This window comes from Oncorhynchus tshawytscha, linkage group LG08 (assembly GCF_018296145.1).
Source record: "Oncorhynchus tshawytscha isolate Ot180627B linkage group LG08, Otsh_v2.0, whole genome shotgun sequence".
Lineage (NCBI taxonomy): Eukaryota > Metazoa > Chordata > Actinopteri > Salmoniformes > Salmonidae > Oncorhynchus > Oncorhynchus tshawytscha.
The window spans coordinates 41,089,404-41,104,919 of NC_056436.1; the positions used below are offsets into that span (position 1 = coordinate 41,089,404).

General features: G+C 43.9%; 1 protein-coding gene across 1 annotated transcript in view; it reads right to left on the bottom strand.

The window, feature by feature from the left end:
* LOC112256477 (SH3 and cysteine rich domain) overlaps positions 1 to 15,516 on the bottom strand; it is a 92,471-nt gene that overhangs the window by 44,318 nt on the left and 32,637 nt on the right. Inside the window, exons 4-6 of the mRNA XM_024429766.2 lie at positions 15,125 to 15,206; positions 14,708 to 14,814; positions 1,671 to 1,752 (exon numbers count right to left, since the gene is read on the bottom strand). Coding sequence (XP_024285534.1) covers positions 1,671 to 1,752; positions 14,708 to 14,814; positions 15,125 to 15,206 — 271 coding nt within the window. The remainder of the gene's footprint in view (positions 1 to 1,670; positions 1,753 to 14,707; positions 14,815 to 15,124; positions 15,207 to 15,516) is intronic.

Below are 15,516 nucleotides of genomic sequence, written 5' to 3' on the forward strand. Positions count from 1 at the left end.
CTTCTTTAACTCCCGTTCATCTACACTGATTGAGGTGGATTTAACAAGTGACATCAATAAGGGATCGTAGCTTTCACCTGAATTCACCTGGCCAGTCTATGTAATGGAAAGAGCAGGTGTTCCTAATCTTTGTACACTCAATGTATGTAACATACATGTTTGGTGTATTGGTCAATTGTTTTGCAAGGCCTTCTACGGATTCTACGGAAAAGCTCAGGCAATGTCACCTCCCGGGTTCCGTAAGATTCATTCATACATTGATATAATTGATTTTCTGAAATACTGTATGTTATACAATCATGATAAACTTTTCACTACAGTCCAATTCCTATTCTGGCAATACTTTCACCTTGAAGTTCTATAATTTTCTTAATGTTTTGTATACTCAGTGTATATCTGCAGTAATAGCGGAATGATAGTGTTTCACAATATTACTTACTCGCCAGTGTTGTAATTGGCTGTGATATTCGGCTATTGATTTTTCCGGCCGGAGCGGCATCTGTTCTTAAAATGGGAAAGCTGTTTTGACTTTGTGGCTTTGTTATTTAGTGGAAATCGGGTCAAGTGGCCAATGTAGAAATCGCACTGTTATTTCCTGGATGCTAAAATTGCTCAATTTCCGTTTACATGAGAAAACAAACACTGAAAAGTGTAGAGAATCATTATACCATCTAAATTGCTATGAAATATATTTTCAATAACAAAAAATATTATTTTTTACAGCCCTTTGAAGCTGGTGGACTAAAGCCTAAAGTAAAAGGCTCATGTGCGACCCTCCGCCATGTTAGAAGAAATAGGATGCATGGGATGGGGAGATTTGTTTTGAATGCAGCCTAGTACTGTTGCAATTCACCTAGCTTCCACTTTAGGGGTGACATTCTGAGAAATTCTAGGTATAGCATTTTTAAGATTATGGAGATATTATTAAGTAGTCAGTAATGTTTCATTCATAATGTCTATACATAACAGAAGTTTATTTCCCAGTGTCACTAATGGCTGCCTCTTGGTACACCCAGTGGTGGAAAAAGTCAAAGTGAAAGTCACCCAGTAAAATACTACTTGAGTAAAAGACTAAAAGTATTTTGTTTTAAATATACAGTACTTAAATATCAAAAGTAAATGTAATTTGTAAAATATACTTCAGGATCAAAAGTAAAAGTATAAATAATTTACAATTTCTTATATTAAGCATACCAGATGGCACCATTTTCTTTTTTTGTTTTACAGATAGCCAGGAGCACACTCCAACACTCAGACATAATTTACAAACAAAGCATTTGTGTTTAGTGAGTCCGCCATCAGAGGCAATAGGAATGACCATGGATGTTCTCGTGATAAGTGCTTGAATTGGACTATTTTCCTGTCAAATCAAATCAGATTTTATTGGTCACATACACATGGTTAGCAGATGTTAATGCGAGTGTAGCAAAATGCTTGTGCTTTTAGTTCCGAGCCTGGTAAGCATTCAAAATGTAACGAGTACTTTTGGATGCCAGGGAAAATGTATGGAGTAAAAGGTACATTATTTTCTTTAGGAATGTAGTGAAGTAAAACAAAATATATATAAATAGTAAAGTAAAGTACAAATAACCCCAAAAACTTAAGTAGTACTTTACAGTATTTTTACTTAGGTACTTTACTCCACCGAGTACACTGTGTACAGTACTCACCATTATCACTGTGCTTCCTGGTGAGTTCATGTTGACTGCTGTGAGCGACGGCCTCTTCTGGAACCTGGGCCAAGTCACTGGTCTGTGGGAGCAGATAGAAGCTATTACATCTAACTGACAGATTGATACCAGTCATTCAGATCACCCGTCATACAGTAGATAGGTACCCAGAACATGCACACACTGAGAAACACTGCTTTCTACAACATCCTAATGTTTGCCACACTTCTGAGAATCGTAGAGGGTGGTCTAGATGTTGGACCACTTTCAGGACCACCATAAAAGCTTTGATGTTATCTTGAATTTACAAAAGCTGCTCAATGGAGCTCCAAAACATTGACTAATATTATGACTGGGCTACAGTTGAAGGAATCATAACAACACTGATGATCCAATCAACTGAATGTGGAAGTAAAGTAATATGGGCTCAAAATCTGCAGTTGGTCATTATTATTGTATGTAGTGGTAAGCAAAAGGGGTGGGTGAGCTGAGTTGAGTTTGCCCTCTACTATCATTGATGGTAACCCTTGCTGTGATCACATTGTCCCAGTGTTTAAACACATAGTATTTTAGACCCACTCCGTAGCAGTTGCCGTTGACAGGACTGCCCTGGTTGCTTTGAGACATCCTTGTAGAAAGGGCTGATTCAAGTCGCAGTACAGTTAATGTGAGATTTACACAGATAAACTGCAGGAGATGAAAGGTGTAATTTTTATGCTTTGAGTCTTCGAGTCCTCCTCTCTGTCTAAAAGCTCTGTAATCTGAGCGTTTTTCATGAGCAGATATCTCTCCTGGAGTCGTCATTCCAATCCCCCCTAGATTTCCTTTATTGGTCATATTTACTCCTTATTGGCTGTAATTGATTACACGATCAACTGTGGTGTAAAGTACTTAAGTAAAAATACTTTAAAGTACTACTGTACTTAAGTCGTTTTTTGGGGTATTTGTACTTTACTTTACTATTTCTATTTTTGACAACTTTTACTTTTACTCCACTACATTCCTAAAGAAAATAATGTACTTTTTACTCCATACATTTTCTCTGACACCCAAAAGTACTCGTTACATTTTGAATGCTTAACAGGACAGGAAAATGGTCCAATTCACGCACTAATCAAGAGAACATCCATGCTCATCCCTACTGCCTCTGATTTGGTGGACTCACTAAACACAAATGCTTCGTTTGTAAATTATGTCTGATTGTTGGAGTGTGCCCCTGACTATCCGTAAATTAAAAAAAACAAGAAAATCGTGCCGTCTGGTTTGCCATATTTAAGGAATTTGAAATTACTTATACTTTTACTTTTGATACTGAAGTATATTTTGAAATATTTACTTTTCATACTTAAGTATATTTAAAATAAAATAATTTTAGACTTTTACTCAAGTAGTATTTTACTGGGTGACTTTCACTTTTACTTGAGCAATTTTCTGTTAAGGTATCTTTACTTTTACTCAACTATGACAATTAGGTACTTTTTCAACCACTGACGATCAGATATTAAAGAGCTGGAGTAAACATACAACAAGGACACCTGTATTGAAGCTGCTGTACTGTAGCTTTTCATACTGTTCTTTGTTTCAATTGTACAATCATTGCATTCCAATCATTGCTGTAAGAAACAGAGCACGCTAGTTTTGGCACGTACTTCAATGTGTGTCTCTCATCTGTACCATTAATCCAGCTGAATATAACAGAATATATAAAGTACATAATGTATTAACTTGACCCGTCAACCATGCTGCCAGGCTAAAATGAGTGATCGAACTCTAAACAATTAAGCCAGTGTAGCAGCAGCCACGCAACTGTGCCGGAGCACAGATACACCACCATGTTTCCTAGGTGCCAGTATCTGTCCTAATGTACTGAGTCCCTACACTTATTCTCTGACTCAGAGGAGTTAAATGCGGAAGACACATTTCGGTTGAATGCATTCAGTTGTGCAAATGACTAGGTATCCCCTCTCCCTTTCCCTTCCCTAATGCTGAGCGATTATTCCAAAATGTCCAGTTATTTTTCGTTTTTTAAACAACTAATTGCTTAAATGATTTGAATACCATTTTGTTATGTTTTTTTCTTCTTTTGTGAGCTGTTTCTGTAGAGATAAATCAGATGAAGCCTGAACTGTGCAATGTAGCAGGGAGTTGTAGTTTCAAACCATCCAATATTCGACATAGTTTAGCGCAGAAAATGTGGTAATTAACTACAATGACCATAACCCATTGTGCGCCCGCTTAACACTAGAACCGCATGGCCTTTCAGCATATAAGTATCCGCTAGGGAACGTTACGAGGCGTCCTCTTTAGTATATGCATCAGATGCATATCAACCCGCAAAGTGCGCAAACATGCTTGATAAATAAATGCTTGATAAATAGTGCATAAACTATTGTAAAGGATTAATTCAATAAAGAAATTTGCGTGGAAATATATAAAATATATAAATGTTTAGATAGAGTCAAGGAAGTGTTTTGTATAATTCTACAAAGTCCTAGAAAAAACATAGGCCTATAGCTTATTTTAATTTCCCTTGCAATTAAAACATTAAAGTTTAATCCATTTGATCAACTTTATTTGTATATTTGATTAGTAATAGAGTTATAGTAATTAATCATGTCCAGTTACAGCTTGTTTAGACAAAGAAGAAACTAAAATTATAATTGTCACGCCCTGGTCAAAGTATTTTGTGTTTATCTTTATGTATTTGGTCAGGCCAGGGTGTGGCATGGGGTTTTTGTAATTGTGGTGTGTTTGTCTTGGGGTTTTGGTGGTGGTATTGGGATTGTAGCTTAGTGGGTTGTCTAGCAAGGTCTATGGCTGTCTGGAGTGGTTCTCAATCAGAGGCAGGTGCTTATCGTTGTCTCTGATTGGGAACCATATTTAGGCAGCCATATTCTTTGAGTTTGTCGTGGGTGATTGTCCTTAGTGTCCTATGTGTACTCGTTGTTAGTTTGCACCAGATAGGCTGTTTCGGTTTCGTTTATTGTTTTTTTTTTTTGTAAGTTCGTGTTTTTTTGTTATATTAAACATGGATCGCAATCGACACGCTGCAGTTTGGTCCGACTCTCTTTCATCACCACTAGAAAACCGCTACAGAATCACCCACCACCAACGGACCAAGCGGCGTGTCAACAGGCAGGAGCAGCCGAAAAAGGAGATGCTCACCAAGGATTTCTGGTCATGGGAGGAGATCTTCGACGGGAGAGGACCCTGGGCTAAACCAGGGGAGTGTAGCCGCCCAAAGGAGCAACAGGAGAAGAGGCAACAGAGGCAGCAGCAGCAGGAGCAGCAGCAGCTACAGTGGGAGAGGTTGCACCACCTGGAGTTATGGACATGGGAGGAGGAATTGGACGGTAAAGGACCCTGGAATGAGCCTGGAGATTATTGTCGCCCCAAAGCCGAGCTGGAGGCAGCAAAAGCAGAGAGGCGGCATTATGAGGAGCTAGCACGGCAGAGCGGATGGAAGCCCGAGAGTCAGCCCCAAAAATTTCTTGGGGGGGGCTTACAGGGAGTATGGCTATGCCAGGTAGGAGACCTGCGCAAACTCCCTGTGCTTACCGGGGGCTGGAGAGACCGGGCAGGCACCGTGTTATGCTGTGGAGCGCACGGTGTCTCCAGTGCGGGTGCACAGCCCGGTTCGGTATATTCCAGCTCCTCGTATCGGCCGGGCTAGAGTGGGCATCGAGCCAGGTAAGGTTGGGCAGGCTCGGTGCTCAAGAGCTCCAGTGCGCCTGCACGGTCCGGTCTATCCAGTACCACCTCCACACCCCAGCCCTCCGGTAGCAGCTCCCCGCACCAGGCTTCCTGTGCGTGTCCTCGATCCAGTACCACCAGTTCCAGCACCACGCACCAGGCCTTCAGTGTGCCTCGCCTGTTCAGCGCAGCCAGCGCTTTTCTCCTCTCCTGCGCTGCTGGAGTCTCCCGCCTGTTTAACGCAGCCAGAGCCTTCCTCCTCTACAGCGCTGCCGGAGCCTCCCGCCTGTTCAGCGCAGCCAGAGCCTTTCTCCTCTACAGCGCTGCCGGAGTCTCACGCCTATCTAGCGCTGTTAGAGCTTTCCTCATCTCCAGCGCTGCCGGAGTCTTCCGCCTGTTTAGCGCAGCCAGAGCCTTCCTCCGACACAGCGCTGCAGGAGTCTCCCGCCTGTTCAGCGCAGCCAGAGCTGCCAGTCTGCATGAAGCAGCCAGAGCTGTCAGTCTGCATGGAGCAGTCAGAGCTGTCAGTCTGCATGGAGCAGTCAGAGCTGTCAGTCTGCATGGAGCAGTCAGAGCTGTCAGTCTGCATGGAGCAGCCAGAGCTGTCAGTCTACATGAAGCAGCCCTGCCAGCTGCCAGTCTGCATGAAGCAGCCAGTCTACATGGAGCAGCCAGAGCTGTCAGTCTACATGAAGCAGCCCGAGCTGTCAGTCTGCATGAAGCAGCCAGTCTACATGGAGCAGCCAGAGCTGTCAGTCCGCATGGAGCAGCCAGAGCTGTCAGTCCGCATGGAGCAGCCAGAGCTGTCAGTCTGCATGGAGCAGCCAGAGCTGTCAGTCCGCATGGAGCAGCCAGAGCTGTCAGTCTACAGGAAGCAGCCCGAGCTGCCAGTCTGCATGAAGCAGCCAGTCTACATAGAGCAGCCAGAGCTGCCAGTCTGCATGAAGCAGCCAGAGCTGTCAGTCTGCATGGAGCAGTCAGAGCTGTCAGTCTGCATGGAGGAGCCAGAGCTGTCAGTCTACATGAAGCAGCCCGAGCTGCCAGTCTGCATGAAGCAGTCAGTCTACATGGAGCAGCCAGAGCTGTCAGTCCGCATGGAGCAGCCAGAGCTGTCAGTCTACATGAAGCAGCCCGAGCTGCCAGTCTGCATGAAGCAGCCAGTCTACATGGAGCAGCCAGAGCTGTCAGTCTGCATGAAGCAGCCAGAGCTGTCAGTCTGCATGGAGCAGCCAGTCTGCATGGAGCAGCCAGTCTGCACGGAGCTGTCAGTCTGCACGGAGCTGTCAGTCTGCACTGGAGCTGTCAGTCTGTAAGGAGCTGCCAGTCTGCAAGGAGCTGCCAGTCTGCAAGGAGCTGCCAGTCAGCACGGAGCCGCCAGAGCGGTCAGTCTGTAAGAAGCCGCCAGAGCTGTCAGCCTATATGGAGCAGCTAGTGCCGCCAGTCTGCCCAGCGCCGCCAGTGCCCCCAGTCTGCCCAGCATCGCCAGTCTGCCCAGCGCCATCAGTCTGCCCAGCATCGCCAGTCTGCCCAGCATCGCCAGTCTGCCCAGCATCGCCAGTCTGCCCAGCATCGCCAGTCTGCCCAGCACCGCCAGTCTGCCCAGCGTCGTCAGTCTGCCCAGCGTCGTCAGTCTGCCCAGCACCGCCAGTCTGCCCAGCGTCGCCAGTCTGCCCAGCGTCGCCAGTCTGCCCGGCGCCGCCAGTCTGCCCGGCGCCGCCAGTCTGCCCGGCGCCGCCGGTCTGCCCAGCATCGCCAGTCTGCCAGACTCTTCCAGATCTGCCAGTCAGCCAGACTCTTCCAGATCTGCCAGTCAACCAGACTCTTCCAGATCTGCCAGTCAACCAGACTCTTCCAGATCTGCCAGTCAACCAGACTCTTCCAGATCTGCCAGTCAACCAGACTCTTCCAGATCTGCCAGTCAACCAGACTCTTCCAGATCTGCCAGTCAGCCAGGATCTGCCAGTCAGCCAGGATCTGCTGAAACCACCAGCCAGCCAGGAGCTGGTAGATCTATCTACCTGCCTGAGCTTCCTCTCACTCCTGAGCTTCCTCTCACTCCTGAGCTTCCTCTCACTCCTGAGCTTCCTCTCACTCCTGAGCTTTCTCTCACTCCTGAGCTTTCTCTCACTCCTGAGCTTTCTCTCACTCCTGAGCTTTCTCTCACTCCCGAGCTTCCCCTCAGTCCCGAGCTGCCTCGGTCCCGAGCTGTCCTTCAGTCCCGATCTGTTCCTCAGTCCAGTGGGGTTCTGGGTGAGGACTACTAGGCCATGGTCGGCGGCGAGGGTGGACTATCCAGGGACGAAGGGAGAGGGGACTAAGACATTAAAGGAGTGGGGTCCACGTCCCGCGCCGGAGCCGCCACCATGGACAGACGCCCACCCGGACCCTCCCTATTGTTTTGAGGTGCGTTCGGGAGTCCGCACCTTAGGGGGTTCTGTCACGCCCTGGTCAAAGTATTTTGTGTTTATCTTTATGTATTTGGTCAGGCCAGGGTGTGGCATGGGGTTTTTGTAATTGTGGTGTGTTTGTCTTGGGGTTTTGGTGGTGGTATTGGGATTGTAGCTTAGTGGGTTGTCTAGCAAGGTCTATGGCTGTCTGGAGTGGTTCTCAATCAGAGGCAGGTGCTTATCGTTGTCTCTGATTGGGAACCATATTTAGGCAGCCATATTCTTTGAGTTTGTCGTGGGTGATTGTCCTTAGTGTCCTATGTGTACTCGTTGTTAGTTTGCACCAGATAGGCTGTTTCGGTTTCGTTTATTGTTTTTTGTAAGTTCGTGTTTTTTTGTTATATTAAACATGGATCGCAATCGACACGCTGCAGTTTGGTCCGACTCTCTTTCATCACCACTAGAAAACCGCTACAATAATAATTGTCCAGGTGTCGCCCATCTTCCCCATTATCCCCAGTGTATTTATACCTGTGTTTTCTGTTTGTCTGTTGCCAGTTTGTTTTGTTCATCAAGCCTACCAGCGGTTTCCCCTCGCAGCTGTCTTTTTTCTAGTTCCTGTTTTCTAGTTTTCCTGGTTTTTACCATTTCTGCCTGCCCTGAGCCTGCCTGCTGTTCTGTACCTTGTCACACCACCCTGGATTATTGACCTCTGCCTGCTCTGACCCCGAGACTGCCTGCCGTTCTGTACCTTATGGACTCGGATCTGGATTACTGACCTCTGCCTGCCCTTGGACTGTGGTTTTGCCTGCCCCCTGTTCTAGTAATAAACGTTGTCACTTTGACACTGTCTGCATCTGGGTCTTCTCCTGAAACGTGATAAATAATAATAATACAAACAGCCAGCTGCGCAGGTGAAATAATTTGCTGTATTCCTAAACAAAAGCACCAGTGCATGAACAATTGCAAAGGATTAATTGCATGAATAAATATTTGTGGAAATATATTCATGACAAGATATAAAAACAGTCATTTGTTGATCGTATCAGACACTGTATTATGCCCTTCTACCCGTGCCTTTACACATGAATCAATCGCGTCTTCTCTTTATGCTTCGGGTCCACAGTCAACACACAGCTTCGGGGCTTTGTGTGAACAAATGTGCCTCATTCCGCATGCGAACTACTTGACATTGTCTTATTTTTCCCGAGTGGGAACTGTGGTGCTTGGGGAAGAGGGAGAGCAGGACCTGCTGCCTTGGCAGCCTGCTTGACGGCTGTAGCTTCTTTCTTGGCGTTCATGTGGTTCTCACAATGCTCACATGCCAGATCCATGATGAAATCTCTCCTGCTGACTGTCTTATCAAGGCATTGCTTGTACAACACGTACGCGTTGATAGCACCCATGTCGAGCACGTTGTAAAACACCACAACAGGAGAGCTGCGAGTACCTCCTTTTACAGAGCACAGTCTTGCCATCTGGTCGAGTGCACCTACACTAAACTATTACATAAAATAGAATAGGTTAGAATTATATAGAATAATAATACTAATAGTAATAATATGAATGTAATATAATAAAAGGGGACCATATTTGGTGTTTGGCAGGTGGAAAGGCTATCTGTATATGGCAGAGATATATACCATTGTGCGATTGCAGTCTGTCACCGTCTCCGGTTTCTGGTCACTGCCGATGGCAACAATGGGATGCATGGTGCTGCGGATGCAAACACGTATTTATTTTACATCTGTACACCATGAGTGTTGCTTTACCACAGCTCCACTGGTATGTTGCTTCACGCAGAGGGGGGCAGCTCCCGCCTTTGTTTGTTCACTGTTCCAAGCAGGCTAGTCTTATTTGCAATCAATTTGTCTGCCAGGGAAATTGATGTGAATAAGTTGTCCATGGTCACATTTCTGTCTTTGCCCATGGAAGGCTCCACGAGCCTCAAACCCACAGTCTCAGAAAATCGCTCACCCGCTGGCCTGGTTTCATCTTTCTCCAGATATGGAAAGCCATTGAGCAAGTACTTGGCTTTGACATCTAACCAAAACTGAACTAAAGTGACACGCACCATTATCAGTTTCTATCTGGTTTATATCGCCCATTCATCCACTGACTTCAGGAAACAGTAAAGGGAGCACCCCCTATCCCCTATCCACATCGACATCTGCAGCTAACCAAAACTGAACTAAAGTAACATGCACCATTATTAATTTCTATCTGGTTTCTATCGCCCATTCATCCATTGACTTCAGGAAACAGCAGAGGGAGCAGTGGGAGCACCTCCCTATCCACATCGATGGGACAGCAGTGGAGAAGGTAGAACGCTTCAAGTTCCTCGGTGTGCACCTCTTCAATCTCAGGAGGCTAAAGTAATTTGACTTGGCACCAAAACCCTCACAAACTTTTACAGATGTACAATTGAGACCATCCTGTCGGGCTGTATCGCTGCCTGGTACGCCAATTGCACCGCCCACAACAGCAGGGCTCTCCAGAGGGTTGTGCTGTCTGCCCAATGCATCAACCTACCTGCCCTCCAGGACACTTACAGCACTTGAAGGCCAAAACAGGAAGGCCAAAAAGATAATCAAGGACAACAACCACCCAAGCCAATGCCTGTTCACCCTGCTATCATCCAGAAGGCGAGGTCAGTACAGGTGCATCAAAGCTGGGAGCGAGAGACTGAAAAACAGCTTCTATCTCAAGGCCATCAGTATGTTAAATAGCCATCACTAGCACATTAGAGGCTGCTGCCCTATACACACAGACTTTAAACCACTGGCCACTTTAATAATGGAACACTAGTCACTTTAATAGTGTTTACATATTTTGCCTTACTCATATCATATGTACACTACCATTCAAAAGTTTGGGGTCACTTAGAAATGTCCTTGTTTTTGAAAGAAATGCACATTTCTTGTCCATTAAAATAACATCAAATTTATCTGAAATACAGTGTAGACATAGTTAATGTTGGAAATGGCTATTGTTGCTGGAAACAGCAGATTTGTTTTTATGGAACATCTACATACAGTAGGCATACAGAGGCCCATTATCAGCAACCATCACTCCTGTGTTCCAATGGAACGTTGTGTTAGCTAATCCAAGTTTATCATTTTAAAAGGCTAATTGATCATTAGAAAACCCTTTTGCAATTATGTTAGCACAGCTGAAAACTGTTAAGATCTCAATGCTGTGTCCTACTCCCTTCACAGAACAGCGCAAATTGGCCCTAACCAGAATAGAAAGAGGAGTGGGAGGTCCCTGTGCAGAACTGAGCAAGAGGACAAGCACATTAGAGTGTCTAGTTTGAGAAACAGACTCCTCACAAGTCCTCAACTGGCAGCTTCATTAAATAGTACCAGCAAAACACCAGTCTCAACATTAACAGTGAAGAGGTGACTCCAGGATGCTGGTCTTCTAGGCAGTGTTCCTCTGTCCATTGTCTGTGTTCTTTTGCCCATCTTAAACTTGTATTTTTATTGGCCAGTCTGAGATATGGATTTTTCTTTGCAACTCTGCCTAGAAGGCCAGCATCCCGGAGTCACCTCTTCACTGTTGACGTTGAGACTGGTGTTTTTCAGGTACTATTTAATGAAGCTGCCAGTTGAGGACTTGTGAGGTGTTCTGTGAAGGAAGTAGTACACAGCGTTGTACGGGATCTGCCTTAATCGACAGCCATATCTTTGGCACCCCGGGAACAGTAGGTTAACTGCCTTGCTCAAGGGCATAATGACAGATTTTTTACCTTGTCAGCTCAGGGTTTCGATCCAGCAACCTTTCGTTTACTGGCCCAACAGTTTAACCACTAGGGGCCTGCTGCACAGCCAGAGCACGGACATTCTTGGAAAAGATTAGATTTGGAAATAGAGCTGCACCTCTTGAATTTTGAGAGTTATTTGAAAAAGATAAGTGTCATAGAAATGAAAATATTTTACCTGCATGTGACCCTGAAGGAGGATTTGATAAAGCGATGCTCCTTTTCCTGCATCTGTCAATTTCAAAATGCGCCCATCTCTTCATGTACAATTTGACAATTTATAGGCTTAATATTGTCACTCATCAGATTATTGTAAATGTAATCTTGTCTATTGGCTAACTCTTATTATGTGTGAAATTAGTTTTGGTATAGTTTAGGTGTAGTTTCAATTGACCGGCTGTGCCGGCTGACTGGCATCGTTTGTTTCCCGCTCATCAACTTGGATAGAGTCAAGGATATGTTTTGCATTATTCTAAAGACCTACTGCAACATATAGCATGTTTTCATTTACCTTACAATACATTTGATTAGTTATAGAGTTACAGTATATAAAACAGTCCTTCAACAGCTTATTTTTACAAAGTAAAACGTAAAAGAGAATGTTATCAACCTGCAAGGCACGAGGTCAAATTATTAACTGAGCGCCAACGCTGATAAATAGGCATAACACAAACTCATCATTACACTATTGTCTTTCTAAATTAAATCAACCTCTTCACCTTCCTAATCATGCACCCTCCTTATCATTCAGTTAGGCCTAATTTAAATTCAATTGTGAAGGTGCATAATTATTGCCCATTCATCCATTTGCCGTTCATTCAGTGAGGAAAGAGAGTCGCATTAGCGCCTGGCTGGGTACCAACGACCTACAGCACAATGTCTTGGGGGATTAAGTTGGGAATAGGTGTGACAAAAATGGGTAAGAAGGCTCTAAATACTTTTCTGTTTGTGATTTCAAAATTCTGACAAACGAGCAGTGTAAAATAAAAACATTTAGGGAAAGTCAGGAAAGGGGCAGGACATAGTTTTTTGGTGGGGAGCAGATTTTTTTATTTACAAAATCAAACGCTAGTGGCCGTTCGGCTATGGCGGTTCTAGTGTTAAACTTGTCCGGTCTGTGAGGAGCAGACATGGAGACTGAGAGAAGAGAGAACCCACGATCTAGAGGGATGGAAAGCAGTTGCTTCGCGAGCCTGAAAATACATGATCTAAGTGATTGATAGTTGGTATTCAGCAACCATAAAAGTATGCCTTAATTACTTTGAAAAACTCCTAAAACAGTGATTTTGTCAGACAGCATAGGCTCATAGTCATAAAATAAAACAAATATTTGATTTAAAGTAAAGGAAATGTAATATATGATGGTTAATAAGTGATGAGCAGTAATGGGCAGTCACTACCATCATTGGACTTGTATTCATTATTTTATTCAGTGTTACAGCATTCAACCCACATAATGCATCGAAACCCGTGATCATTTTTTTAATAATCAATCCGAACCGACCTCAAAAAGCACTAATCGCTCGGCATTAAAGATGAAAGAGAAGCACCAAAGCACAGAACTTCATGACATAAACACATTAAAATCACCTGCTTAATGATTGTTATGTTAGTAGCCTAGCCACTGGTTTGACATACTGTAGCTATTAGTTAACTAGTTATGAATCACTATGTGTTGCTGATGGGCAGTGGATTCAAAGGGAAGCCAGGCGTCCCCAAATATTTAACCAATAAAAATTCTAAAATAATTTATCTTTCGTCTCTCTGTGTTTTCATACATTTCCATAAATTAGCAAGTGGCTGAATCTCAGTATGTGTAGCCCATGTATCTGATGCTGTTTGGACCAAAAGAGTATAACATGTTGCCGAAGTAGCATTTGATTGATTGATTGAGACCTGTACATTTGTCCATTTGGTATTTGGCCTAAAATAATTAGCCAATCATCGTTGAGCTGAGCTGAACTGTGGGTTGTCTTGGTGCAGCAAAATGCCCGACCAAGGGAAGCCAGTTTGGATTTGGCTTCAGAGCAAATCAAAACAATTCCTAAGCAAAACATCATTTTCAAACTTGTCTGTTTCTGATCTGCTGTGTTGATGTCCTGCAGTAGCTAGCTTGCTAAATCGGGCCTTTCCTAAGCCATGGATGGAGATGGGGATTTGGACTTGTGTTTTTGGCTTAATTCTCTGTACAGACCAATGATTCTGATGGCAATTCTGATCTAACAATAAATTCATATTTTGTGCCACTGGCCTGAGACGATTGAAGTTCAATATGTAGCCTAGATGTATCCTAGTAGGCTCACGTTAGCTAGCTAGCTAACTTAGCTGGTTCATTGTTGCCCATGCGAGGAACTGAAGCTAGCAAACATTTTAGCTAGGTAGCCTATGACAACAAAAATAAAAGTGTACCGTATGACTGAGCCATAAACCATTTTGCCAACATGAAAGAGAGGAGGATGGCATTGGCGTTCAACTAGTCTACAAGTAGGGTGAGTCAACATTTTTTGTTTTACTTGCATGAGCACGGACGCACACACACACGCACACACACACAGATAAATCAGTACCATGGACAGCCACATGATATTTAGCCACATTGATTGGACTAAATTGTTTTTGGTATCTTTAAATTTGTTTTCAGTGTATTAAACTAAGCATATATAGCCTTGTTGATTTGATGATGTTTAAACATTTACGTTGAAATAGTGCTTGAATAGCGGAGGCAGTGCTCCTGTTGTCTTTGTGGTGACTTGCGGTAACTCCGTGGTTCAAAATCAGTAGTTGTTTAGTAAACTGTCGAAAGGATGAACTTATTGACCATGCTACAGGTGAACGCATAACGTATAACAGGTATAACGTATTACATGCAATATTTGCTTTGTGAACTTCACCGGTTTTGTGATGAAACAAACGTATGTGTAGTTGAATATATTCCGCCACTGTGAGACTGTTGTCTTTATGGTCACGGCCTTATTATTGTATATCTCGGTTGCGTATTAACGAATGGGTTATAGAGCAAACAACGCAATTATCACAACAGGTTGTAATATGGCTTTTTAACTGGCTTGGCTTCCTCAGTGATTTTACCCACACACCGCTACTATTGATGGAGTAGTTTCCTAAATGACTGTCAGCTGTTGAGTTGCTGATGAGGTTGTTTCATTAATACATTGTGTTGTTGTTGTTGTTCTTACAGAGTTTCTGTGGGGGGACTCAAAGCCACTGGCCCTCTTGTTCTTCTGTGCCAGAGACGTCCCGAACCGGAGAGCTTCATACACAGGGTCCACTTTACTGCCACAAGCTGGAAGGAGAAAACCTATTTTCAGTCAAAGCAATCACACAACAAGAACCCCTACATGACAGTCTAGCTGTGTATCAATGTAACCTACTGTTCATGTTGTCCTTTTGAAAGGAATATAAAGTCCTTTGTCTTGTCTCAGTAAATGATGAAGGCATTTGCCGAAACGTGTTGGTTTCAACAACAAAATATACTTTTCTTAATAATTAAGGAAACTTACCAATAATAGCTGAGTATCTTCTGTTCATGCACATTGGTTTGTAGTGACATCTCTAGAGTATTGTCAAGGTAAAGGGAAAGAGAGTGCGCTTACCAATGGGCATGACTTCTTTGATGTAGCCAAACTGCTCCGTTATCAGCAGTGGGGAGCTGTAGTACCGTCGAAAGCCCTTTGGCTGTGGAGGGGGGAGGGAGAGGTTAAGAGAGGGCAGGAACATCATAGTGAGTGATGGATCGATACGTCAACAGACAGCACAGCACACCACCAGCAAAATACATTAGAGCCACTGCATAACCTAATTTCTCTGTTAAGTTTCCACATGCACTGTATTAATCAAATCAAATTGTATTTGTCTATACTGTATTTTAGTCTGGGTTTCAGAGTGTTTCTGCATTCAACCACGCAACATCATTCTTTGTCTTGACAATGAGTTGGCCAAAGCAGAGGAGCCATTTTAGACATATCCCAGGCGAGAAAAACTGGTT